This window comes from Chlorocebus sabaeus, chromosome 9, assembly GCF_047675955.1.
Source record: "Chlorocebus sabaeus isolate Y175 chromosome 9, mChlSab1.0.hap1, whole genome shotgun sequence".
NCBI classification, from domain to species: Eukaryota; Metazoa; Chordata; class Mammalia; order Primates; family Cercopithecidae; genus Chlorocebus; species Chlorocebus sabaeus.
The window spans coordinates 92,497,925-92,524,658 of NC_132912.1; the positions used below are offsets into that span (position 1 = coordinate 92,497,925).

Sequence of the window (26,734 nt, forward strand, 5' to 3'; positions counted from 1 at the left end):
AATCCTTTCGAATACAGTACATAAATTGCATATATTTTGTAACATTCCAAATGGGTACAGGATAGTACTATGTAAGGAAACACATTAATCTTACTATTTCTGCAAATAAATGTATGAAAATTCACACTAAGTGAAACAAAACCATAAGTAATATTACAATTTATTTACAAAAATATATTTGTAAATTTATTGGTAAATAACATTTTTACATAAATAAGTTTATTGGTATATGAAATAGGAAGATAAATATAGACCACACATACTATAAGCTTTTAATGTGTTTTGTCACTTGTGAAAAAGCTTATTTGTAAAGAAATTTTAAGTAAAATTTAAAACTTACACTGATGAAAACTAACCCATATCACATATATGTGCAATGAATGTTCATTACCTCTGACTGCCTGAGAATCTTGGAGAAGAGGTTGTTCCAGTATTACCATGTCTATGAAACCAGGTTGGAGCTGGACATCTGATGAGCCAGAAACAGGATTGTCAAGAGATGAAGCGGCATTACCACAGAGAGCTTTATTAAATACTTTTCCCAGTTTCACCTGCCTCCTTAACACTGGTTTCTATCTAAGCAGTTTCTCTTTAATTGACTAAATTGTCATCAGCTCTTGCTCACTGATAAATGTACATCGTTCAAGGCCAGCAATTAATCAGTCACACATTTTCACCATATGATCTATGGAAATTTTTTTCACCCAAATGCATAATGTCATCATCATGACTACTACCACCTTCATATTGATCTGCATTTAACATCATCTCAGCAATTTCCCCATCACTCTTAGGGTGCACTATGGGTTCATCATTATCAATATTAACCATTTCTTCAATGTCAGCTTCTTCTAACTTATTTACACTTTTGGCTGATAAACTTTTGGCAAAGGTAATGAGTTATGCTACCATTGTCTTCTCATTAGAGTCATGAAATCCTTCAAAATCTTCATCAGCTAGGTCATTTTCAAACATCATTGTAGCCCAAAGTCTGTGCCAACCATTTGTTAATGTTGACTTATTAACATCATTCCAAGCATTAGCAACTGTGTAGATGGCATCCTTAAGACTAAATTCTTTAAGGAAGTCCTGGATTTTCAGGCCTCTGTTAACTGAAGCAAGCATACTTTAAAAAAAAAAAGTGTTTATACTTGCTCTTCACAGAGTGTAGAATTCCTTGGTCACAAGGCTGTATTACAGACATCACACTGGGGGAAAAGTCAATGCCAAAAGCATTGCTCTTCACAAGATGTGCAGGAGGGGGATATGCAGAACCGTTATCTAGAAACAATAAAATTTTGCAATTGTCTTCTGGTCCAGTTTGCAATGAGCTCATGCTGCTGGCACAAAGTGCTTATCAAACCAGTTGGAAAAGATTTTCCATTACTGATGCTTTCTTGTGTGCATAATAATGTACAGGTAAATTATGCACACCTTTTAAACACCTTGGATATAGGCTATTTCCGATCACTGCCAATTTTATCTTGTGTGTGCCTGCAGCATTAGCACACCCAAGAACAGTTAACTTTTGCTTGTTATCTTTGACATCTGTTGTTGCTCTTTTGTTAGCCATTGTTGAGGTTTTTCTAGGAACACGGCACCAGTACAGAGCTGTTTCATCAGCATTGTAAATCTGTTCAGGGCTAAGATTTTCATGAGAGATTATCTTAGCAAATTCATCAATGTAATTTTCAGTAGCTTCATCATCAGGAGAAGCTTTTTCACCAAGATTTTAAGATACTTGATTCCATGACACTTTTTAAATTTCTGCAGCCAGCCTTCTGAATATTCACTCTCCTTCAACATTCAGTTCTTCATGGTATATTCTAGCTTGTTTCATGACCAACAAACCAGTCAGTGGTATATCTTTACTTCTTTGTTGTCGAATACATTCACTCAACACAGGGTCAAGGTCTTCATTTTTGGCTCTATGCGTTATTTTTCTAATTTTCATTAGTTCCCGGTTATCGCTGTCACTATAAAATTTCAACACCTTGTCTGTTTCTTTAAGTCATATATCGTGGTGGTTCCCATACCATATTCTTCAGTAAGACACCTCACAAACATAGGAACATCAAGTTTCTGCAATAACTCCACTTTCTGAGATATTGATAAAGACAGATGCTTCCTTTTCTTCTTCTCACTGTTACCCGTAGGTATATCTTTAGCTCTTTTCGACATTTTCCATGGAATTAATCCCCAAGTCAGAAAATGTCAGCAAATAGAGGCATGTGTGACTTACGGATACAAGTGCTCAGACAATAGAGGCTTCATATTTGTTCACAGTAGGTTTTTTTTGGGCATATAATCCTGGTGCCAAACTTACAAAAACACTTTTGGGTTTCACAGTGTTTTTGTTTTTTGTCCTGTTTTGGAATTGCAGAGTAGAGACTGTAGACCTGCATTAAAAATATCATTTTAATGATGAAAAGACTGAGGCTCAGTTAGTATCTTGCTCAAGGTTATGCAGCTATTACTTGTCTTTTCCGCTTATATTTAGTCTCCTAATATTTGGTCACTTTAACAGACAGAAAAATGTTTGTTTTTCTGGTATTGTCTGCCAAGATGATTTGAGCTAGAATAGTTTTAGCACAGGAACCTGATACTCTTATTTGACTGACACAGTCAGTAGTTGAGCCCCAATGCTGAATAACATGGAGATGCTGTGGCAAGAGGTTAGAGTTCCTAAATTTATAGTTATTGAATACAGATTTTTCTTTTTGTACCAAATGATGTGTTTGGTACTTACTGCCTGTTACTTACTGCTTCACAATGAGCAATCAGGAAAAATGAAAGAGCTCACTGCAAATGTCCCAAACACTCCCACAAGTATTCCCTAAATATCCACTCATTTAAAAGGCTTTTTGTTTGCTTGTTTCTAAACTGTTCTGAAAATTGTACATCCCAACTGTGACTCAGAATTGTTAATCAAGTTCAGAATTAAAACACATTTTATACATTCTAATAAAATGTTCTTTTAATTTAGAATTCAGAAAGAATTCATTAGCATTTTTAATGACTTTTAAGCTTCTGTGGTTTGAGCCTTATTTCATGGACTCTTTTATAAGTTCCTACTGGAAGGCCAGCTTTTCTTCCTCATTCTCATCTTCTCCATATTTAGATCTTCTTCATATATCTAATATGAACTGTTACAAATGCCTGAAGTTTACTGATTCACTCCTAAGTCTTTCTTTTTCTACTGGGTGTAACAGCAGTCCTTTTGGCTGGACTGTTATAAAAATGAGTAAAAGCACAGTTCTGTAAGACAAAATTCTAAACCCCCCAACTGACTGAATGGACCCCTCTGTTGGCCAAGGGCATTCCAAATTAAACCTGAAAAACTAGTTCAGGCCTTGATGGGAAGGGTGGTGGTTGGGCATACCTCATTGTACCCTCCTCCTTTTGGAATTCAGGCACAAGTGATCAGCGTTAACAATAAAACAGAGATCTTAACACTGGCAAAACAGACTCTGTGTAGCAATAAGATACCAAATTCTAACCTGATTCCAGTATAGCATCACATGACAGCAGGCCCTGAAAGAAACTGAAGTATTTTACCCCAAAATATATTTCTTTGACATATTTTGAAATGGCTCTGCAAAGCTGTCTCTTGTGGGGATAAGGATCCTATAGATAACCCTTTTTCTTTTCTAGATCTTTTCCTGATCCAGAAGAGACTAACTAAAGGTCTTACATAATACCTTTTCAGGTCTGATAAGAGATATTTGCCATCTACTCTCTCTGAAGCCTGCTACTTGGAGGCTTTATCTGCTTAACAAGAACCTTGGTCTCCACAACCCCTTATTTTAACACAGACATTCCTTTCCACTGATTCCAGGTCTTTAGATAATAATTTAGCTCTTTCAACCTATTGCTAATTAGAAACCGTTTGAATCCACCTATGACCTGGAAGTCTCCCTGCACCGCCCACCGCCAATTCGAGTTGTTCTCCCTTTTCAGACTGAACCAATGGACATCTTACATGTATTGATAGTCTACCTGTTAACTTCTGCCCCTCTAAAATGTATAAAATCAAGTTGTAACCCAACCACCTTGGGCACATGTTCTCAGGACCTCCTGAGACTGTGCCCCAGGCTTTGGTCACTCATACTTAGCTCATAATAAATCTCCTCAAATATTTTCCAGAATTTGACTCTTTTTCATTAACGGCTAGTATAATTCAGAAATGTTTCAATTCTAGTAAATAATTGGGTATTATGTGGAATACCTGGGTGACAAAAATTATCTGTACAATACCTGTGATATGCAATTTACTCATGTAAGAAACCTGCATGCACATGTACCCCTTGAGCCTACAAGTTGGAAAGAAAAAAATTCTAGTAAATACGAGAAATGTATAATATTAAGACTATGTTATATAAAAATATATCATATGTAATATATATTATATAATTTTATATAATATATTGTGTTTATATATTATATATTACATATTATTTATATAATATATATTTTATTATAGATTATATAATATACAAATATATAATATATAATATAAATATTTTATATAATACACATTATGTATTATATAATTTATATTATATAATATATATTATATATAACACATACTGTTATATATAATATACAACATATATAACACAACATATTATATGTTATATATTATATATGTTATATATAATTTACATGTTATATATAATATATAATGTTATATACAATATATAATTTTACTCCTATAAATGCTTACATTTCTTTTAACTTTCTGACTCTGTAATCACACTTAGTTTAAAACACAAACACACTGTACAGCTGGATAAAATATTTTCCTCCCTTATATTCTTATTTTATCAACTTTTTTTAATTTTAAATTTTTAAAATTTTTTTTACTTTTAAAACTTTTTTGTTAAAAACTAAGATGTACATACATTGGCCTATCCCTACAGAGGGTTAGGATCATCAATATCACTGTCTTCCACATTCACATTTTGTTCTACTGGAAGGTTTTCAGGGGCAACAACATACTTCAAACTATCTTCTATGATAACAATGCCTTCTTCTGGAATAACTCCTACAGGACCTGTTTGAGGCTGTTTTACAGCTAACCTTTTGTTTTTCTTTTTAACTGCGTTTTTCCTGAGACCAAAGCTAGTCAAGTTGACTCTGAAGAAAAATCACCACCACAGCTTACAGATTCCTTCACTAAGGAGGTAATGGGATCTCATAGCCTGATACATAGTGAATGATTAACAAAGAAATGCTTCTTTTTTTCTCACACATTAAATTTTCTTTTTTTTTTTTTTTTTTTTGGGGGGTGGGGGGGGACAGGCTCTGGCTATGTTGCCAGGGTGCAGTGCAATGGTATGATGTTGGCTTACTGCAACCTTTGCCTCCCAGGCTCAAACCATCCTCCCACCTCAGCCTCCGAAGTAGCTGGGACTACAGGAGGACACCACTACATCTGGCTAATTTTTGTACTTTTGGTAGAAACATGTACTTTTGGCTTCGCCATGTTTTCCAGGCTGGTCTTGAACTCCTGGGCTCAAGCAATCTTACTACTTCAGCCTCCCAAAACATTGGGATTACAGGCATGAGCCACCAAGTCCAGCTAGGACACATTAAATTTTAAAAAATGTTTATTACAAATTCAAAAAGATCTTATAATAAAAAAATCTCACCCTTTCACATCTCCAGGCCTGCTTTCCAGGGGCAACTATTCTTATAATTTGTTTTTAGTATTTCTGGCAATTACTATACTAACTACTATATCTTTAAATGATACGCTCCTCCTAACGTTATTTCTTCATGTATCAATTATAGATATCTATGTACTTCCTACAGACAAGCACTTAGCTCTAGATAGTTACATATATTTTTTCCTGTACTAGTTACCTTTGCACACTGAAATGATATGCTTAAACTTCTACATCCTGTTGTCTCATTTCTTGATTTGCACTTTGTAAGATTCTGGTATTATAGACTAAGACTCAATCCTTCTTGTTTCTTCTCTTCCTACACTTTTCCTTCCATACCTCTGCTGAGCAAAACCTAGGCCTTAGAGAATATAATTCTAGCTCTTCTTTAGCATGTCATACAGGGCCCTTTATGATCTAGCCTCTGCCTACTTTTCTTATCTCCTGCCATTACCCACTTCAGCTAATGTTCACAGTCATGCTGAAGTAGGTATTTAGTTTCTGGAATCTTTTGTGAACTCTTGTTCTTTTTATCATTGTCTCATAGCTTTCCATGGCCTGAAATGGCCTCCTCCTACAATTCACTGGCAAATCCCAATCACTTTCTTCAGCCTACATGCTACATTAAGAAATCTTCCCTAGTAGATGTCCCTTATTACATCAAAAAGTATTTATTGAGTACTTGTTTTGTGCAAGGTACGGTTTTAGATGTGGGGGCTATAGAGGACCAAGATAATAATGAGTTTGCATTCTAATGACTTCATAAACAGATTTAATAAATATTACTACCTTACTACCATTATGAAACCTACTATGTGCCAGGATTATACTAAATAACTTACATATGCTATTTTAATCCTCACAACAATTTTATGAGCCCTATGAGTGGCTGGGCTTGTACTCAATCTCAAGTCTGACTTCACAGCATTACTTTTAAGCTATGCTCACTCTGCTCCCATTAGTCCTTGTTCATTTCTATTACAGCATTTGTCATGTTTTGAAATACTTTGCATATGGATTTCCCCATATGAACCACAGGAGATAAAAAAATTATTTTCAGGATGGTGTAGAACCAGTGCCATTCTAGATGTATACGAAAGAAGTTAATACATTATATATAATGGGTGCCTAAAGGCTTAGGGATTAATTGTCTCTTGAAATCCCAGGTTGAGAAGGGCTGCTTTAGAAGAAGGCCTGTTAAGGGCCTCTCAAGGGTAGAGAAATCTGCCACTTAGTGGGTGACTGATAAATTTTTGTTGAACTTGTTATTTAAACCTTTGTAATTAATACATCCTCAAAAGTATTATTTTGGGATTGAAAAGTGAGTTGCTTCAGTCTTGCTTCTAGAAATGGCTTTGCAGTAGGAGTTAAGCACTTAGTATTTTCTTAAGAGAATTCCAGGGGTGTTGGATCCAAACTTTGGGAGGAGAAAGAATGCATGGACTCTAAAACCAGATCACCCAGATTCAAATTCCAGTCTCACTGTTTGTTATATAAATTGAAACAAGTTATTATTTAACATGTGCCAGATACTTTTATGAATACTTTACACTATTACCTGATTTAATCTTCAACACTTCTATTTAGTAGATAGCTTTACTCTTTCCTTACTAGCTCCACGCCTCAGTTTCCTCTTCTATTAATAGGAGTTAACAACAAATTGCCTTACAGAGTTACTCTTAGGATTAAATGAGTATAAAGTGCTAAGAATACTACCAGGCATAAAGGAAGTTAGCTATTACTAACAGTAGAGACTGTGGCCAGGGCAGAAAATCACTTTGATGTAACTTAACTTACCAAATTTTTCATTTTATGTTAATATTCACTTTAAGGGCACAGATGGAATTCTTTGGAAAGGGTACTAAATCTTAAGCACTTCCCAATCAAGCTGGCTCTGCATCTCCCTAAGGGAAAAACCCAGCAGCTGGTGCTGAAATGAAAAACGTAGGAAAAAATACCTCTAAAATCTGGTCACTTTTCTGCAACTCCTCTGCCATCTTCCAAGTCCACATTATCATTATCTTTTCCTGGAGTCTCTTGCAACAGCATCCTCCTTGGCTGCCTCTAGTTTCTCCAGGAGATTAACCTTTTCAAAAGATAGATGCACATTGGATTGTACCATGCCCATGCTTAAAACCGGTTACCCAGTAAGCATTTCATAATACTCAAGTCAGTAACTTGGCTAAGACTTACAGGGTCTGGCCTCGGCCCATGCCTCCAGATTCACTCCCCCGACTCCTCCCCATGTCTCTACCCAGTCACATAAGCCTTCATTCATTGTTCAACAAATATTGATTTGCTTGTGTTAGAGAGTCATTGAGGATACATTAGTGACCAAACAAAACACAGTTCTTCTACTCACAGAATTACATTTTAAGGGGCAGGGGAAAAACAACAATTGCTAGTTGTAAAAATTATAAAAATGAAATTGAACCTGCAAATAAAAAAAGAGTGCTCACTTGAGATACAGTAGTCAGGAAAGTCTTCTTTAAGAAGGTACTATTTTAGATGTAATCTAAAGGATAAAGGGAAGTGCCACGTATTGAATGGCGAAGAGAGAATTCAGGTAGAGGGAATAACCCATGCAAAGGTTCATACACGCTGGAAAGAAGTTGTGTTTGAGGTATCCAGAGCAGATCACCTTACTGTACAGTTAGTGGGCAGTGAGGTTGGCCCACACCTGATTGTGCAGGACCTGGGAGGCCATGGTAAAGATCAGAATTTTATTCCTTTTTCCCTCTCCTCTTTTTATTTTAGAAAATCTCAATTATTTCAGAAAGTTGTAAGACTAGTACGATGTACACCATTATACCTTCACCTAGAGTCACCAATTACTAATATTTTGCTACATTTGCTTTCTCTGTTTTATTTTTTTGCCATATCTTTTGAAGGTAAGATGCAAACACTGTGACACTTTGCTAATTACTTTAGCAAACGCCAGCGCCTTCCAAAAACAAAGGCATTCTTCTACTTAACCACAAATTCATTCTCACATGCAACCAATTTAAAACTGATTCATCTAATATGTAGTTCATATTTAAATTTCCCCAATTGTCCACAAATGTATTTCACAGTTTTGTTTTGTTTTGTTTTTTTTAAATCTATGAACCAACCAAGATTCACAGATTTCATTTGGTTTCTTTTGACTCTCGACTAAAGCAATTCTCCACTTCGTTTTTTTCTTTTTCCTGTCATGACACTGACACTTCTGAAGAGCAGCCTAGGCCTGTTGTCTTGTAGAATGTTCTACATTGTTTTTTTCTGATTGTTTCCTCATGATTAGATTCATGTCAAACATTTCTAGTACAAATAGTATCAGGTGCTATTAGTGATGCTAAGTATCTTCACTTGGTTAAGGTATGTCTAATAAATCTCTTCAGTGTAAAATTCTATTTTCCCTTTATAATACATGATCTGTAGGGTTATTCTTTGAGATACTAACATCCTCTTCCCCGACAACCTTTCAGTTAATGCTTTGTTTTAGCATCTTGCATTCATTAGTTTTAACATTCATAAGCTTACCTACATCAATTTTGAGACTGGCAGTTGCACAATGGGGATGCAGCGAGGGAAGTGACCCTCCGGATCCCGGGATGCCGAGTCTTTTCAGATCCCGTAGGGACAGGACTGGGAAGTGGCTAGCCCGCCATTCCTCGGCCAGTCCTTGGGGAGTCGCAGGACTAAGTGCAGTGGCAGCAGCCTCACCTCGGGCCTTCGCCACATCTTTATTGCCTCGAGGACAGAATCGGAGATCGGTGTCACAGTCAACAGCGTGGGACTCACCACAGCCGCGAGGAAGCGCACTATTAGTGCCCGACTAGCCGACTTGGTTGGTAAACGAGACCGTCGGCACCCGGGCTTCCCACGCCTGCTTCCGCTCTTTGGCTGCCCGCGTTTCAAGACCCGCCCCCACGTTGGAGAGCTTCTTCCGGGAGCCACTAGAAAGTCCGCAGCGCGAGCCGGCAGCGCTCCCTGGCGGAGCTCTGGACGCCCCACCCACTCCCAGCGTTCTCTGCGGTGCCCTGGCCGCCATTGTTTGAATTTGAAAACGCTAACATCGCAGTGCTTCTCGCGGGTCCGGCTAACCAGGCGACGTTTGCAGGTGAGAAGGTGACCCGGAGGAAGGTGTAGGGAAGGAGGTGGGTGACTGCATATATATGGGGCCTAAGGTGGGGAAACGGCTTTGGTAATGTGGACATGTTCCGACAGTGCTCGTACCGCCGTGGAGGTTACTGTCAGGAACTGGGTTGCGGAGCGATGGGAACACCGGGTACGCAGCGAGCATTGAGTCATACTATTTCGGTTAGGGTTTAAATCTCGCCTCCACTGCTTATTAGTTGAGTGACGCAAGACAATTCATTTAATCTCTCTGTATCTTAGTTTTCTTATCGGTTAAAAGGCGGCAATAAAGTATCGAGTTCTTTCGGCTTTTGTGAAGATTAAATGGTAATGTGTAAAGTTGTTAGTGCTGGCACACAGTAGTTACTAAATGTTTGCAGTCATTAATATTATTATTGTTGTTGCTTCTGTTGTTGAGAAACAGGCCTCTTTTGCCACAGCTAGTTTTCTGAAGCTCTGAGGTGAGCAGTTTGCTCGGCAGGTAGGTAACACGGCCTTTTTGCGGGGGGAGCCGTGTGGTGGCCTCTGTGCACTTATTTCCAGACTACTCCTACTGGTGCTTGGGGCTTGCCCTTCTAGGGTTTTGCAGTGCCAGGCTGAAGAGTTCGTGGCACAGTGACTGCTGTTATTCCCCAGTTTAGAAGGCTTTCTCCATCTCGATTCGCTTCCTGGTTCAGTGATGCCTGTCTGGCACAATTCTCTAATATTTTTTGCTAAAGTACTAGTTTACACAAGTTCATGCCTTATGGGTTAGGTAGTGTAACAGTGTATGTGTTTTATTACATGTCCAAGACTCCAGATTTTAAATTGTAAAATAACGTAAAATACTCATCAGTTAGTTGTGAAGACTTTTTGAGGCTGTGTGTTGTAGACCACATTCAGAAACCTCATTCAGTAACAGATTCTACTATTTTTCACTAAAGTCTCCAATTGCGAATTCTTATTGGAGAGAAGATAAATAAAGATGCAGTTTTCCAGTCAGAGCAGCCTTTTGAAATGAAAAATGAGGTCTTGAAGCCTGCTGTTACGAAATATAGTATTACAGATTAGGACCGATTTTTTTTTGGGGGGGGAGGGGAGAAGGGTTTTTTCTTTATAACCATTATTTTAAGTCGTTAGTCAGAGAGTCTTTATCACTACATAAGTCACTGAATTTGTTGTAGGGGCTACAGAGTGGTATAAGATAAGGTTCTTGCCATCAAGAAGTTTCCAGTTTAGTTGGGTAGGCCATGTATAAGTAGTAGTCATATAGAATTGCAAGAAGTTACATCTCAACACTTTTAGAAATGCTAGAAAGTAGTTTGTTCATTGAAAAATGAGCATATGAACAAATACTTCATTATGACTGCTTTTCGTACACAGGAATATTCTTTTTAATTCAACAGTTTAAAAGATTTATCAACACTTTTCTTTAAACCAAAAGTTATTATTTGAAACCACAGATGTTTTTTAGTTTTCTGGGCATTTCCATGAACTCTGTGTTTTGAAATGTCAAGCCGGTACTTGAACATTTTGCAAATGCTCCCCGCTCTGCACCCCCTTCCCCATGATCTAGATCGGTGCTTTCCTTAGTCCTTTTGCAATTTAGGGGAAAAAAATCCAGTCACGTTCTTGTGATACGTTTAGGAATTTCAGCCTGATCAAGGAAAAAGATTGTCAACAAGGTGACAGGAATAAACAAGGACTTTGACAGAATTGTAGGCAAAGGAAATCCCTCTCAGTATGGGACGTTTTCTAGACCAGGGTGAGGGGCCACCGTCCAGAGGGGAAAGAGGGCAAGGGGGATGGGGAGTGGGGAGGAAAGAATCATAGAGGGGCTTACATGTCTAAGTGATGTTGCACAGTGGAGAGTCTCTGGATCATAGAACTCTCAAGGGCGGCAGCAGCTTGGGGGTCTTGATAATCCCAGGTTTTATGTGTCTGGCAAATGTTGGGTGCAGTTTCATGGGGTGTTCAAACCTGGCAGGCTCTAAATGGCTAAAAATATGCTTATTTTGGGCCATATTGAAAGTAAATGGATGCTTCAGAATTTGAGTTTGGCACCCCAGCAGGCTTTTTTTTTTTTTTTTTTTTTTTTGAGACAGAGTCTTGCTCTGTTGTCAGGCTGGAGTGCAGTGGCACGATCTTGGCTCACTGCAACCTTTACCTTCTGGGTTCAAGTGATTCTCCTGCCTCACCCTCGTTAGTAGCTGGGACTTCAGGCGCACACCACCACACCCGGCTATTTTTTTGTATTTTTAGTAGAGATGGGGTTTCACCATGTTGGCCAGGATGGTCTCGATCTCCTGACCTTGTGATCCACCCGCCTTGGCCTCCCAAAGTGCTGGGATTACAGGCGTGAGCCTCTGCTCCCAGCCATAGGCTTTTTAATTTTTATTTTAAACATTTATGGTCTTTGATCCAGTGGGCGTTTGAGCTAAGATCCCTACCAGCTGTGAAGAAGTATACAATTTAAGGCCATCATGCAAGGGCCATCTTTGGTTCATTTTGTATAATACCTGTGGGTTTTGCTCGTTACTACTTTCTTGAGCTAGGGACCTTAGTTTGGGAGTCACTGATCTGGATATTTTATAATCTTGTCAAAAAACAGCTCAGAGTCCTCCCCCTCTCTCTGGTATTGTACATCTAGTGGATTCTCAGTAAATATTAGAATGTTAGTATTTTTTAGTAAGGTTATCCTTAAGTTTACCTTTTAGTTTAGTGATTTCATGTTTAATTCAATTGTAATAGTTTACTGATGCATTATTCCTGTTTAACTTAAAACCTGTGATGTGTCAGGTACTGTTTTGAATGTGTTTACATATATTATTTTACTTTTTACTTGAATTTGAAATTGAAAGTAATTTTTCAGATGGCTGATGTTTTTTTTTTTTTTTTTTTTCCCCTTGAGGGAGTCTCTCTCTGTCGTCCAGGCTTGAGTGCAGTGGCGTGATCTCGACTCACTGCAACCTCCACATCCGGGGTTCAAGCAATTCTCTGCCTCAGCCTCTTGAGTAGCTGGGATTACAGGCACCCGGCACCACGGCCGGCTAATTATTTTGTATTTTCAGTAGAGATGGGGTTTCACCATCTTGGCTAGGCTGGTCTTGAACTCCTGGCCTCGTGATCCACCCCCCCCCCCCCGACCCTTGACCTCCCAAAGTGCTGGGATTACAGGCATGAGCCACCATGCCAGGCCCAGATAACTGAGTTTTAACTTCTAAGTGCTAAAAGAAAGTCTGTAAGTAACATTCTACAGGAGTCACTAAGTAGATAACACAAGGTTATAATTTACTCTGATCTCCTTACTATTTGAGTTTTGAGAGGATTTCAGGGAGAGAGTAAACGTTTTATACCATCTTTACAGATTACCTGTACTCATGAAACCTCTTTGAATGGATATTATATGAAAATAGTAGGCTGTGTTCAGTATTATTAGATTCAGAGTCTGTAAATATAATTTGATCTTTTGTCTTTCCTGTAGGCTATTGTGTTATAAATGAAGAAATGTAATACTTTTCTTTTCTAAAATCTGGTTATTTGGAGGGAAGTAGTGGGCTAGACTTTTGAAAGTGTGGGTGGTTTATATGCTGACTTATTAATGTTGTTAAAGAAGTTACTGTTATTCTTGCAGAATGGAATCTAATTTTAATCAAGAGGGAGTACCTCGACCATCTTATGTTTTTAGTGCTGACCCAATTGCAAGGCCTTCAGAAATAAATTTTGATGGCATTAAGCTTGATCTGTCTCATGAATTTTCTTTAGTTGCTCCAGACACTGAGGTAAGTACAAGAAAAGTATTGTGTTGATTATCATGCCTCCTTCTAATGCAAGGGTTGGCAAACAATGGCCTGTTTTTGTATTACTTGTTTTTGTACTTAGATACAAGCTAAGAATGGTTTTTATATTTTTAAATAGTGGAAGAAAAATCAAAATAGGAATAATGTCACATAACAAAAATTATATGAATTTCAAACATCACTGTCCATAAATAAATTTTTATTGCATCACAATTGTACTTTTTGGTTTATTTATTTACTACATCCGTTATGGCACTATCATGGCAGAGTTAAGTAGTTGTGACAGAGACTATGGGGTCTCTAGAACCTAAAATATTAGCTCTCTAGCTTTTTACAGAGAAAATTTATTGACTCCTGGATTGGCATGACGTTTTTGAGATTTGTCATGCATCATATATCAGTAGTTTTTTCCTTTTTATTGCTAAGTAGTTGTCTGTTGTTCAGATATGCAACATTTCCATTTATCATTTGATGGACGTTTAGGTAGTTTACAGTTTGAGGCCATTATAAGTAATACTGCTCTGAACATTCTTGTGCAAGCCTTTTTGTGGACTTGCGTTTTCATTTTTCTTTGGTAAATACCTAGGAATAAAGTAACTACAAAACTGTTTTTCAAAGTGGCTGTTCCAGCACCAGCAATGTGTGTAGCTTCCAGTGCTTCTACCTCTTTGCCAACACTTGATAATGTAAATCTTTATTTCTAGTGGATGCGTAATGGTATCCTGTTTTGGTTTTAGTTTGCTCTAATGAGCACTCTTTCAAGTATTCTTGGCCATTTTTCTACTTTCTTTGTAAAGTGTCTCTTCAGGTCTTTTTCTCATTTAAATTAGGTTGTTTCATTAGTGTTGTGTGAGAAATCTTTGTGTATACAGATCCTTTGTCAGGTTAATAGTGTCTTGATCAGATGTTTTAAAATTTAAAGGCATTCAATTTAACATTTATTTTTCTTTTTTGGTGAATTTGTGTGTGTGTGTGTGTGTGTGTGCTCTTTAAGAAACTTTTGCCTTCCCCAAAGTTTTTGTCTTACTTTTTCTAGAAATTTTATAGTTTTCATTTGAGTAGTTATATCTATGGTCCATTTTGAACAGTTTTTGTGTGCAGTTGATACAGGGACCCAGGTTAACTTTTTTCTTTTTCTTTTTAGCTTCCATACATTTTTTTAACTACATAAATAGTTCTTTCAGCATTATCTATTAAAAAGACTTTCCTTTCCCCATTGTTTTTGTGCCTTTACAAATGACTGTATATGTGTATCTATTTCTGGATTTTATTCTCTTCCTTTGACCTACTTGTTCTTATTCCAACACAACACCATCTATTTCTGTAGGTTTATAATGATTCTTGAAATTAGGTAGTGTGAATTCTCCAATTTTGCTTCTCTTTTCTAGGAAAATTTTGGCTTTTCTAGGTCCTTTGCATATTCATAAATTTTAGAATCAGCTTAACAGTTTCTACAAGACAGCATCTTGGGATTTTTGACTGAGATTGCATTAAATCTGTGGATGAATTTGGAGAGAATTAACACCTTGACAATATTGAGTTTTAATCCACGAACATGGTATTCTTCATTTTATTTAGGTCTTTAATGTCTCAGCGGTATTTTTTACTTGTCAGTGTAGAGGGCTTTCATATCTTTTGTCAAATGTATTTATAAACATTTTATGTTATTTGATGCTACTATAAATAATATTTTCAGTTGCTTTATTTAGGCATAATGAAAAACTGCATATATTTCAAATATGCAGTTTGATAAGTTTTGACATATGCATATACTTGTGTAACTGTCACTGAAGTCAAGCTAATGAGTATATCCATTACCCTCAAAAGTTTCCTTGAGGCTCCTTGTAAGTCCTCCCTCCCATCACACCTCCAAGTAACCTCTGATTAGCATTCTGTTAGTATACGTTAATTTTTTGTAGATTTGTTGGATTTTATATGCATATGTTCATGTTGTTTCTAAATAAAGAAAATTTTATTTCTTCCTTTCCAATTTGGATGACTTTTGTCTTTTCCTTTCCTTTTTTTTCCTTCCATTTTTCTTTTCCTTTTCTTTCCCCTTCTTTCCCCTCCCCTTCTCTCTTTCTCTTCTTCTCTTCCCTTTTACCTTTTTCCTTTCCTCTTCTCTTCCCTTTCTTTTTCTTTCCCTTACCCCTCCTTTTTTCTTCCCCCATTTCCTTTCCCCCCTCACGCCCAATTACACCAGCTAGAACCTTTAATACAGTGTTACTGGAAGTGGGGGAGCAGAAATTCTCTTCCTATTACTCATTTTGCTACTCATCTTAGATTGAGTCTTTCCTGTTAAGTGTGTTGTTAGCTGTAGATTTTTTGTAAGTGCCCTTTATCAGGATGAGGAAGTTTGCATTCATTACACTCTGCTGAGATTTTTTATTACAAATGGACGTTGGATTTTGTCAAATGCTGTTTTTCCATCTGTAGAGATAAAAGTTTCTCTTCATTTATTCTTTTAATATGGTTAATTGCCTGGATTGATTTTTGAATGTTAAACTGACTTTATATTCCTAGGATAAACCATTCTTGGTCAGATATTATTATCCTGTTTTATATATTGGCTAGTATTTTGTGTGGGAAATTTTGCGTATATCTTAATGTGCTGTTTTGTTTTCTAATTTTTTTCTGAGGCTATCTTTGTCAGTTGTGTTATTCAGGTTATGTCAAACTCAAAATTAGTTAAGGTATTTTCTCTTCCTGTATCTTCTTGAAGAGTTTATGTACAATTTGTGTGGTTTTTTTTGAGTCGGAGTTTCGCTCTTGTTGCCCAGGCTGGAGTGCAGTGGAGCCATCTCGGCTTACCGCAATCTCGGCCTCCCAGGTTCAAGCGATTCTCCTGCCTCAGCCTCCTGAGCAACTGGGATTACTGGCATGCACCACCATGCCTGGCTAATCCATGCCTGGCAAATTTTGTATTTTTAGTTGAAATGGGGTTTCTCCATGTTGGTCAGGTTGGTCTCGAACTCCCGACCTCAGGTGATCCACCTGCCTCGGCCTACCAAAGCGTTGGGATTACAGGCGTGAGTCTCCGCTCCTGGGCTGATTATTTTCTTAAATGTTTGATAGAATTTACCGTTAAACTACTAGGGCCTGGATTTTTTTGTGTGTCATTATTTAGTTTGAAAATGGATTCAGTTTGCTTAATAGAAATTGGGTTATTCAGATTTTCTAGTTATGTCTGTTTTGGTTAAGTTGCATTTGTCAAGTAGTTGTTTCCTTTTTATTTTTATTTTTTAAAGTTAAAACATTTCTTTAAAATTATATTTTCTACACACGTTTCTTCCTCAAAAAAGTAACAAGGAGAATGGTACATAGTAAAAATATTCTGAATGCCTCATGGAATTGAGCATTTGAATAATAGAATATTCTAGTTACTTTTGATTTATTCTAGAGTTATATTTTCCAATGACTTAGGGCCTCATTAATTATATTAGGCTTTTGTGGAATAAAGGCTTTTTGTAAACTTCACGTATAAATACAGGAGATGGAGGAAACTGGATCTTTTTTGGTGTATTTTGTTTTTATTTAAATAGATTTGTTGAGTTTTTCTAACATGATTAAAAGCCGGATAGTGACTGCTTAGAAATTCTTTATGATCTCAGATTATTATGTAAAAATTAGCTATGTTAAGGAAAGATGGTCTCTGAAAAGCCATATCTTTCAAAAACACAATATTGTTCTCCTTTATTTTTTAAGGCAAACAGTTTCGAATCTAAAGATTATCTCCAGGTTTGTCTTCGAATAAGACCATTTACACAGTCAGAAAAAGAACATGAGTCTGAGGTTTGTGTTGAATTTAATAGAATTTTAATATTTTACTTTTTTTTAAATTGGCAAAATACTAGTTTTTATTTATTGGGGGTATGTATTCTAGGGCTGTGTGCATATTCTGGATTCACAGACTGTTGTGCTGAAAGAGCCTCAATGCATCCTTGGTCGGTTAAGTGAGAAAAGCTCGGGGCAGATGGCCCAGAAATTCAGTTTTTCCAAGGTAAAACTGAAGTGTTTTTGTTTTTTGTTTTAAAGAGACTTGGCTTAGGCTAAATTGCTATGTAATTATATATAGTGAACTATACATTTTGTGCTTGTGCAACTTAGATTTTAGGTTCTAGTATTTTTTCCTTAAGGATAAGACTCAAATCTCAGGTCTGGAAATATATAATTGGATGTAAACAGATCACTGTAGTGTTAAAATTATTATTAATATATTTTTAAGAAATATTCTTTTCAAAACTTAGGTGAATACTTGATTCCTTGGTACAGATTTCTATCTTGAAAACTTTCTGGTAGTGAAACTATCAAATGTATTTGTGGGAGTGGGGATATGGCACCTGTTTTAAGAATGAATCTTTAAAATTTTTAAACAGTGTGTTGGGTTGGAACGTACTATTAATATTAACTTGAATTTTCTAAAAATAGTTTTTTAAAAATACTTGCTTAGGTTTTTGGCCCAGCAACTACACAGAAGGAATTCTTTCAGGGTTGCATTATGCAACCAGTAAAAGACCTCTTGAAAGGACAAAGTCGTCTGATTTTTACTTACGGGCTAACCAATTCAGGAAAAACATATACATTTCAAGGTAAATATTGTTTTATTTTGATTGGAAAGGATAAGGAAGCAGTAATAATCACTCAGTATTTTTATAATACATACATGTAGTTATGTCGGTATTACCTAGTATGTGTTTGTTCTATTTTTAATAGTACTGGCATATTGATTATGTATTGCTGTTGGTTTTTTTTCTGGAGACAGTCTCACTCTGTCGCCCAGGCTGGCGTGCAGTGGTGTGATCTTGGCTCACTGCAACCTCTGCTTCCTGGGTTCAAACGACTCTCCTGCCTCAGCTACTGAGCTTCCCGAGTGGCTGGGACTACAGGCGTGCGCCACCAGTTTTTTATATTTTGCCAAGCTAATTTTTATATTTTTGTAGAAATGAGGGTTCACCATTTTGGGTAGGCTAGTGTCAAACTCCTGACTTCAGGTGATCTGCCCACCTTGGTCTCCCAAGGTGCTTGGATTGCAGGCAAGCGCCACCACGCCTGGCCTTGCTATTGGCTTTTAATTCAAATTTATTTAATTCATTTGTAAAAATACCCATTGATAGAGATTTAGATGATGATTAAAATCCATAAAAAGTATTGATGTGATACAGAGAATTAAGCATAAATGACCAGGAAGAAATTTTATATTTCATTTTACTTTTATAGTTTGTGGTTATGGGTGATTACAAATCTTAATACGGTTGCATTATCTGAATGTAAAATTTCAGGTTTACATCAGAATAATAGTCAATAAAATGTTGGTAATTACCTACAGTGAATAACAAAGTGATGGAAAACTGAGTAATCCTCACCTTCTATCATTTTCGTTTTAATTGTTGACTCTTGCCTATTGGTAGTATAAAAGGAGCTTTAATAAACAAGGAAAGTTTCCTCTTTCCTAGTAGACTGAGAAAGTGCAACACAAAAATTCCTTTTGCAGGCACAGAAGAAAATATGGGCATTCTGCCTCGAACTTTGAATGTATTATTTGATAGTCTTCAAGAAAGACTGTATACAAAGATGAACCTTAAACCACATAGATCCAGAGAGTACTTACGGTTATCATCAGAACAAGAGAAAGAAGAACTTGCTGGCAAAAGTGCATTGCTTCGGCAAATTAAAGAGGTATGAAAATATTTTAGTATGTAAAATATGTACAATTCCTGACTTCTTATAAACCCTTTAGATTGTTTCACCATATATTGGAATCTGTTTTGTGGTGTTAGTGTTTTTTATTATTTATTTTTTCAAGAAAAATAAAGCTTAAAGTTTGAAGACATCTTTTCTATTCGTACCAACAGCAAGAATGTTTAAACAATACAAATGTAAATGGTTCTGAAATCTTTTTTGATTGTTGTAGAGCCAGCATTGTGCTTTTTATGTAATGATTTTTTAAAATTCTGTTTTTTAATTGTGAAAGTAATATGTACCCAAAATTTAAAATAGGGAATGTGAGAAGTAAAAAGTAAGTTTCCTTTAATTTCATTCCTAAAGAAAAAATTATTAATAGATTGGAAAGCATATATTTTGGGCCTTTTCTCTCTCTGTATAAAATCCGTACGCAGAGCTTTCTATCTGTGTATACACAAAAATATATGATGTGTATATCTTCATACCTTTGTCTTTATATGTATGATACAGTTTTTTTTTTTTTTTTTTAAACAAAAAAGAGATCTTACTATGCTTACCATTCTGTAACTTGGTATTTCATTTAGCATATCCTAAAACTTTTCCAACCTTAAATCATGTACCTTTTATCCGTTATGTCTTTAACTTCTTTTTTTAAATTTTAAATCAGCTTTTAAAGCCAAGTCTCCATTGATGGCCTTTTGTATTGTTTCTGTGTTTTGCTATTTTGAACAGTGTTTCAGTGAAGAAACATTCCATTGCAAATATATTTGGTGCTAATTTTCTCAAACTCAGGCCAAGATTGGATATTTAATAATGTCTGGTTTGATAGGTAAAAAATGGCTCACTTGAGCTTACTTTATATTTTTTTAATTGTAAATTAGGTGATTAGTACATCTTAGAATTTTTCCTGTGATTTGTCACATACATTCTTTGTCCATTTCTCTAGTATTGTATGACTTTTCTTGTTTACTGATTTATTAAAATGTATTTAAAAAATGAATACATTATTATTGTATTACTGTATGGGTTGCAAATTTTCTGGCTTATTGCTTGTTTCTCCCCTGCCCCCATTGTGTTTTTCTTTTTTTTCTTCCTTTTTTTAGTTTTTAGAGACAAGATCTTCCTTTGTCCTCCAGGCTGGAGTATAGTGGTGTATGATCATAGCTCACTGCTGTCTTGAACTCCTGGACGCAAGTGGTTCTCCTGCCTCAACCTCCTCTGAGTAGCTGGAACTACGGGGCATGCCACTGCTCCTGGCTGTTTTGATTTTTTTGTAGAAATGGAGTCTTGGTATGTTGCCTAGGCTGGACTTGAACTCTTGGCCTCAAGAGATCCCCCTCCCTTGGCCTTCCAAAGTGTTGAGATTACATGTTTGAGCTGCCAAGCCTGGCCCATTGTGTTTTTCAGTATTCATCTACTCAACAAATTTTATTCAGTCACCTATTTTTTTTCCAGGCAATATTTTCAGTTTTGAGGACAAATGGTACTGCCCTCATGGAGACTGACAATAAATAAATATGTAAAATACTGTGAGGAGGAATTATTTTATAGAAGGCAGTACCATATCAACTTTAAAAAATGAAGTTATACTGGTCTGTTTATTCCTCTTGTGCCTTCTGGATTTTGTAGTATATTTTCAGACATTATTCTATTCAAGGCTGTTAAAAACTACTAATTGTTTTTGTAAATATTTTTAACCTATTAATGCGAATTTTTCTTTTTTAAAACATTTAGAAACCAGGGTTTTAAGGCAGTAAAAAGTGTGTTACTGGTGGAGTTCAAAGTTGAGTCTATGACTATGGTCTCTGAAAGTAACATTGTATTTTAACAAAATTTATGGAGATTGGTGGATAACTCCATAGCCGATTCATAGAGGAAATTAGAATCATTAATAATGAAAATAATTTTTTCACTGAGCATGGTGGCTCATGCCTGTAATCTGAGAACTTTGGGAGGCTGAGGCAGGCAGATCACTTGAGACCAGGAGTTGGAGACCAGCCTGGCCAACATGGCGAAACCCTGTCTCTATTAAAAATACAAGACATTAGCTGGGCGTGGTGACTCACACCTGTAGCCTCAGCTACTTGGGAGGCTGAGGCACAAGAATCTCTTGAACCCCAGAGGTGGAGGTTGCAGTGAGCCGAGATTGCGCCACTGCACTCCAGCCTGAGGACAGAGCAAGACTCTGTCTCAAAAAAAAAGAAAAAAAGAAAAAATTCTAACAAGTTATCCAGGTAAAACATGATACTGTTTTGCCTATGAAATGATTAAAACGTTAAAAAAAAATGAGATCATGTACTTTCATACATTGTAAATGGTTCTAGAAAGCAAATTGGCAATACTATGTTAAGAGTGAGAACATTAAAATATTTTATATCTTTTCATCCACCAATTCAGTTTTAGGTGTATACTCCAAGGAAATGGGTTTATTTCTATTTCTAAGGAAATAATTAGAATGCAGAAGAAAATACAGAAAGATATTTGGCAAAACTTGAATAATTTAAATGTTTAATAATAAGGGAATAATTAAGTCATTTCACATGTGTTATATAGCCATCAACTGTTGTAAACAATTTTTAATTATGGGGAGAAAAAGCTTACAACATAAGTGTGGGGAAAACAATAGAAGGGGAATATATTAAAATATTAATAGTAACCAACCAGAGTGACAGGGATTATAATGATAATATTTTTCATAGTTCTCTGTATTTTCCCGTGAAACTATATTATTTAACTGGGACAAATTAAAGAATTCATTGAATTGGGTGGATGAAAGGTTGTGATTTGGTAGTGACTTATTTGGATAGGTAATTAATATCTTGATTATTTAACCTTAATGAAAATTGTTTTAAATTCTTTTAAAACAATCTTTCTATTTTAGGTTACTATGCATAATGACGGTGATGATACTCTTTATGGTAAGGTTTCATTGCTCACCTATCTTTGATATGTTGATTATATGAAGTACATTTGAAAAGCTTTTAATTTTTAAATCACTTCTTATGTTTTATTTTTATTATTAAAAAATGTTTAGGCCAGGCGTGGTGGCTCACGCCTGTAATCCCAGCACTTCGGGAGGCCGAGGCGGGTGGATCATGAGGTCCCGGCCAACATGGTGAAACCCCGTCTCTAGTAAAAATAAAAAAATTGGCTGGGCGTGGTGGCGTGGGCCTGTAGTCCTAGCTACCCGGAAGGCTGAAGCAGGAGAATACTTGAACTCAGAGGGTGGAGGTTGCAGTGAGCTGAGATTGCACCACTGCACTCCAGCCTGAGGACAGAGTGAGACTCCGTCTCAAAAAAAAAAAAAAATTGTTTATACATTGTGTTTATTTTTTTTCTATAGACCTCTTCTTTGGTTACTAAGGATTTACTTTCTGTAATGACATAGTTGGTAATACCTGGAAAATGATACATATTTATATGAAATGTCAGTCATTGTAATGTTTTGTTTGTATTAAATATTACAGATACCCCTTTTACTGGTTACAACTTTAATATTGAGTTTGAAAAACAGTTTTGTTTTTCTTTGTCCTTTACATTTAATTTCTGTTGGTTCATTAACATATTTTGAAAAAGAAAGGAATGATAGGGAGTAGTCTAACTTTGGTTACTCCAAATATTATTTACATCTTCCTTTGTTCCAAAAAGTGTTTAACATAGACGGTCAAAAGATTAAGCATACTTGGTTTTTCAAGTCTGGGAATCGATCTGTACTTTTGTCACATTTTTAGTCAGTTGCTTACTTTTGTGATTATTGTTTTTTCTTTTTCTTCTTTTTTGTAGGAAGTTTAACTAACTCTTTGAATATCTCAGAGTTTGAAGAATCCATGAAAGATTGTGAACAAGCCAGCTTGAATATGGCTAATAATATAAAATTTTCTGTGTGGGTTTCTTTCTTTGAAATTTACAATGAATATATTTATGACTTGTTTGTTCCTGTATCATCTAAATTCCAAAAGAGAAAGATGCTGCGCCTTTCCCAAGATGTAAAGGGCTATTCTTTTATAAAAGGTATACTAATGAATATTTTTATTTTATTGTTCCGAAGTTCTCTCCTTGGGCTTTGTGCTAGCTGTAAGACTAAAGCAAATAGCAAATTGAAAATTGTAATGCTAATTATTAACATTAAGAGAAGAAGATAATTTTGTGTTTTGGAAGTATATTTTGGTGTATTTATTAAACTTGAATATAAAGGGATCTATTTTGGTATTGTATTTGCTTGAGTATCATTAATTGGATTTGTGGTGATGGGAAAAGCTATGTATGGTTATATTCACATTATTCTCCTACTTTGTAACAGTGTCCAAATTTTGCAGCTATGAAATGTTACTATCCTTCCGGAGTGTTTTTTCTAATCTTTTAAAACAATTCACAGTAGGAAATACATATTAATAACATGACTCAGTACCTACATGCATGTATATATATACATATGTAATATTTACAACGAAAAATTTCATTAATTATACTTCTACTACAAGGAATGCACTGTGATATTTTCTATATTCTTTGTCATTTCTATAAAATGCTGGCCAGATGCAGTGGCTCACACTTGTGATCCCAGCACTTTGGGAGGCTGAGGCGGGTGGATCACTTGAGCTCAGGAATTTGAGACCAGCTTGGGCAACATGGCAAAACGCCATCTCTACAAAAAATACAAAAATTAGCCTGGCATGTTGGTATGCATCTTTAGTCCCATCTAATCAGGAGGCTGAGGCAGGAGGATCACTTGAGCCTAGGAGGTCAAGTCTGTAGAGAGCCATGGTCACACTTTTGCACTCCAGGCTGGGCAACAGAGTGAGACCCTGTCTCCAAAAATAAAAAATAAAAATAAAAAACAATTAAAATACTGGTCATTATTCAATAAATCTGATTTTATGATTCACTAATAAATTACAATCTTCAGTGTTTAATAACTAGGTAATTTTACGTTTAGTCTGTACTGTATTTTGCCTCTCTTTTTTTCCCTGAGTGTCTAATTCTAAGGAATTGTTACTGTATTTAATTTTCCGTTTGGCAGACTCTGTTGACAAACCTTTACTTTGTGTGTTTGTGTAATTTAAATTACATTGAACATTGTTATAATCTTCCCCTCTGGTGTAACCTGAAATAACTGAGTTGACTCCAGCTAGGATGTGTTGTCAGAAGGAAGATTTCATTATATGTCACTAGGAAAAGACTTCCAAAGAGATTGCATTGTAGAGCACATTCTTTGTCTCAATAAATTAATATATATCCTCTTTATTTTTTAAAGATCTACAGTGGATTCAAGTATCTGATTCCAAAGAAGCCTATAGACTTTTAAAACTAGGAATAAAGCACCAGAGTGTTGCCTTCACAAAATTGAATAATGCTTCCAGTAGGAGGTAAAGAATAAACTCTGTAAGAGTAAACTTGAATCACCGATGGTATGGTATTCTATGCTAATTTAAACACAACTAATTTTACATTAAAGTGGGCAGTAGGTTCTCATCTGTTAAATAAATTTATAAGGATAAAAAACATTTGGTAAACAGAATAACACTAAACACATTTATCAATACTGTTTCCTGTCCTGACAGGTTTATTAATTTATAGGAAGTCTCTGAGGTATTGTTACTTTTTCTTTATGTCAGTATCTAAGCTCAGTATTTTTGGAGTTGGTAATAATGGTGGCCTTTTCTCTGGGTCTTTCTCACTTATCCCCTGAATACTATATAAATATACTCAGTGAGGGTGTAATCTCAAGGGGTTAAAGAAATATGTTTTGATGGATTTGGGGGATGAGAGGCAAAGGAAATAAGTTTAAACAGTGAGATAATTAAAGCAGGCTTTTTCTTAAGAGAGAAGGAGCCCTGTTCCCATAGTCAGTTGGGCATGGGACAATACAAGATCTGGATCTATAGGTCAAATGTATGCTTTGCTTTCGTGTGTATTCAGAGTATTAGCTAGCTGTATATAATACCATGTTAACTAATACTATCTTTTCAAACAAATTGTAACTTTGTTATAAATGATACTGTTAATAGAAGTTGAACTGTCAGGAGGTAATTTGAGGGATTTAGAGCTAGGCAAAAGGTGATTTTAGGCATTTGGGTATATAAGTGACAGTAGAACACTGGGTTGAAATATCTAACAGCTAATTGGAAAATGCAATGGTGGACTGTAGTTAATACTAGGGTATAAATAAGGTTGATTTGAATACTTGTCTCTCCTATTTAGAATGCAGAAATTAAAATGATAACATTTGATCTTTGTATTTCAGTCACAGCATATTCACTATTAAAATATTACAGATTGAAGATTCTGAAATGTCTCGTGTAATTCGAGTCAGTGAGTAAGTTGAATATTCTTTAAATTGTAATTATTTGTAATTGTTTTGAAGAATTTTTAAAGTAATTTTTCTTTTCTTAATTCAGATTATCTTTATGTGATCTTGCTGGTTCAGAACGAACTGTGAAGACACAGAATGAAGGTGAAAGGTTAAGAGAGACTGGGAATATCAACACTTCTTTATTGACTCTGGGAAAGTGTATTAATGTCTTGAAGAATAGTGAAAAGTCAAAGTAAGTGTTTCTGAAAGTGTTATTAGCTTATTAAATATTATAGTATTTTAACTTTCAACTTTTTTGTTTTTAGAAAGTTCTTTTTTGATTTTTAACCTGCTTCTTATGTAATGACTGTGTATAGATTGTGATTCAAGTGCTTAAGAGATCTTGGATTAAAGACAATGATAGAAGTGTCAGTTGATGCCAGTAACTCATCAAGTAAAGTCAGTATTTTCTATGGCAAATCTGTACCAGTAGACACTGTAAATGAGAAGCTTCTAATGCTGGTTTAGGATCTAAAACCACCTTTTTCTTATTAGTGCATTGTGTGTGGTTCTAGATGCAATAGATTTTTGTATTAATTAGCATTTTAGGCTGAGTAAATATAAATCATTTATATTTATAAATTTCACCATTTCTACTTAGGGTGTTTCATGACATCTCTTATATACTTGCTCTATACTAGAGAACATAACCCAGTTAAATGTGGTTTTCTTTATATTTTACATAGTGAATTATTGTTAGTAAGTAGCAGCAGTTAAAACGAATAGCCAGGCATGGTGGCTTATGCCTGTAGTCCCAGCACTTCTGGAGGCCAAGGCAGGAGGATTGCTTGAGCCCGGCAATTCAAGACCAGCCTCATCTCTACTAAAAATAAAAATAAAAAATTAACCAGATGTGGTGGCAGGTGCCCATAATCCTTGCTAACCTGGAGGCAGAGGCGAGAGGATCGCTTGAGCCTAAGAGATTGAAGCTGCAGTAAGTTGTGAGTGCCACTATACTCCAGTCTGGGCAACCGAGCTGGACCCTGTCTCAAAACAAAAACAAACAAGAAAAGATAAAATGAAAACTGAGAAGGACTGTTACATCTGGAACTAATCGCTACCTTAAAGTTTAATTTCATGATAGGTGGCTTAATTATTTCTTTGTAAAATTTGTCAGCACCCCGACTTCATGA

General features: G+C 35.8%; 2 protein-coding genes across 11 annotated transcripts in view; one reads left to right on the plus strand and one right to left on the minus strand.

Annotated features, from left to right (window-relative positions):
• The window catches only part of PANK1 (pantothenate kinase 1), a 119,115-nt gene extending 109,560 nt beyond the window's left edge, over positions 1-9,555 (minus strand). The window contains exons 1-4 of one of the 8 annotated variants that reach the window (XM_038009249.2): positions 9,192-9,433; positions 7,628-7,755; positions 4,258-4,313; positions 392-2,399 (exon numbers count right to left, since the gene is read on the minus strand). In XM_038009249.2, the coding sequence (XP_037865177.1) occupies positions 392-440 (49 nt within the window). In that variant the 5' untranslated portion in view covers positions 441-2,399; positions 4,258-4,313; positions 7,628-7,755; positions 9,192-9,433. The other 7 variants (XM_038009250.2, XM_038009248.2, XM_038009251.2 and 4 more) reach the window with 7 other exon arrangements.
• A 26-nt stretch (positions 9,556-9,581) lies between these two features.
• The window catches only part of KIF20B (kinesin family member 20B), a 69,489-nt gene continuing 52,336 nt past the window's right edge, over positions 9,582-26,734 (plus strand). For 2 of the 3 annotated variants that reach the window (XM_007963514.3, XM_007963516.3), the window contains exons 1-11: positions 9,582-9,771; positions 13,402-13,549; positions 17,273-17,359; positions 17,451-17,567; positions 18,018-18,156; positions 19,059-19,243; positions 22,131-22,167; positions 23,033-23,260; positions 24,504-24,615; positions 25,494-25,565; positions 25,648-25,794. In XM_007963514.3, the coding sequence (XP_007961705.3) occupies positions 13,403-13,549; positions 17,273-17,359; positions 17,451-17,567; positions 18,018-18,156; positions 19,059-19,243; positions 22,131-22,167; positions 23,033-23,260; positions 24,504-24,615; positions 25,494-25,565; positions 25,648-25,794 (1,271 nt within the window). In that variant the 5' untranslated portion in view covers positions 9,582-9,771; position 13,402. Of the gene's footprint in view, positions 9,809-13,401; positions 13,550-17,272; positions 17,360-17,450; positions 17,568-18,017; positions 18,157-19,058; positions 19,244-22,130; positions 22,168-23,032; positions 23,261-24,503; positions 24,616-25,493; positions 25,566-25,647; positions 25,795-26,734 lie in introns of all 3 variants that reach the window. The other variant, XM_007963515.3, reaches the window with a different exon arrangement.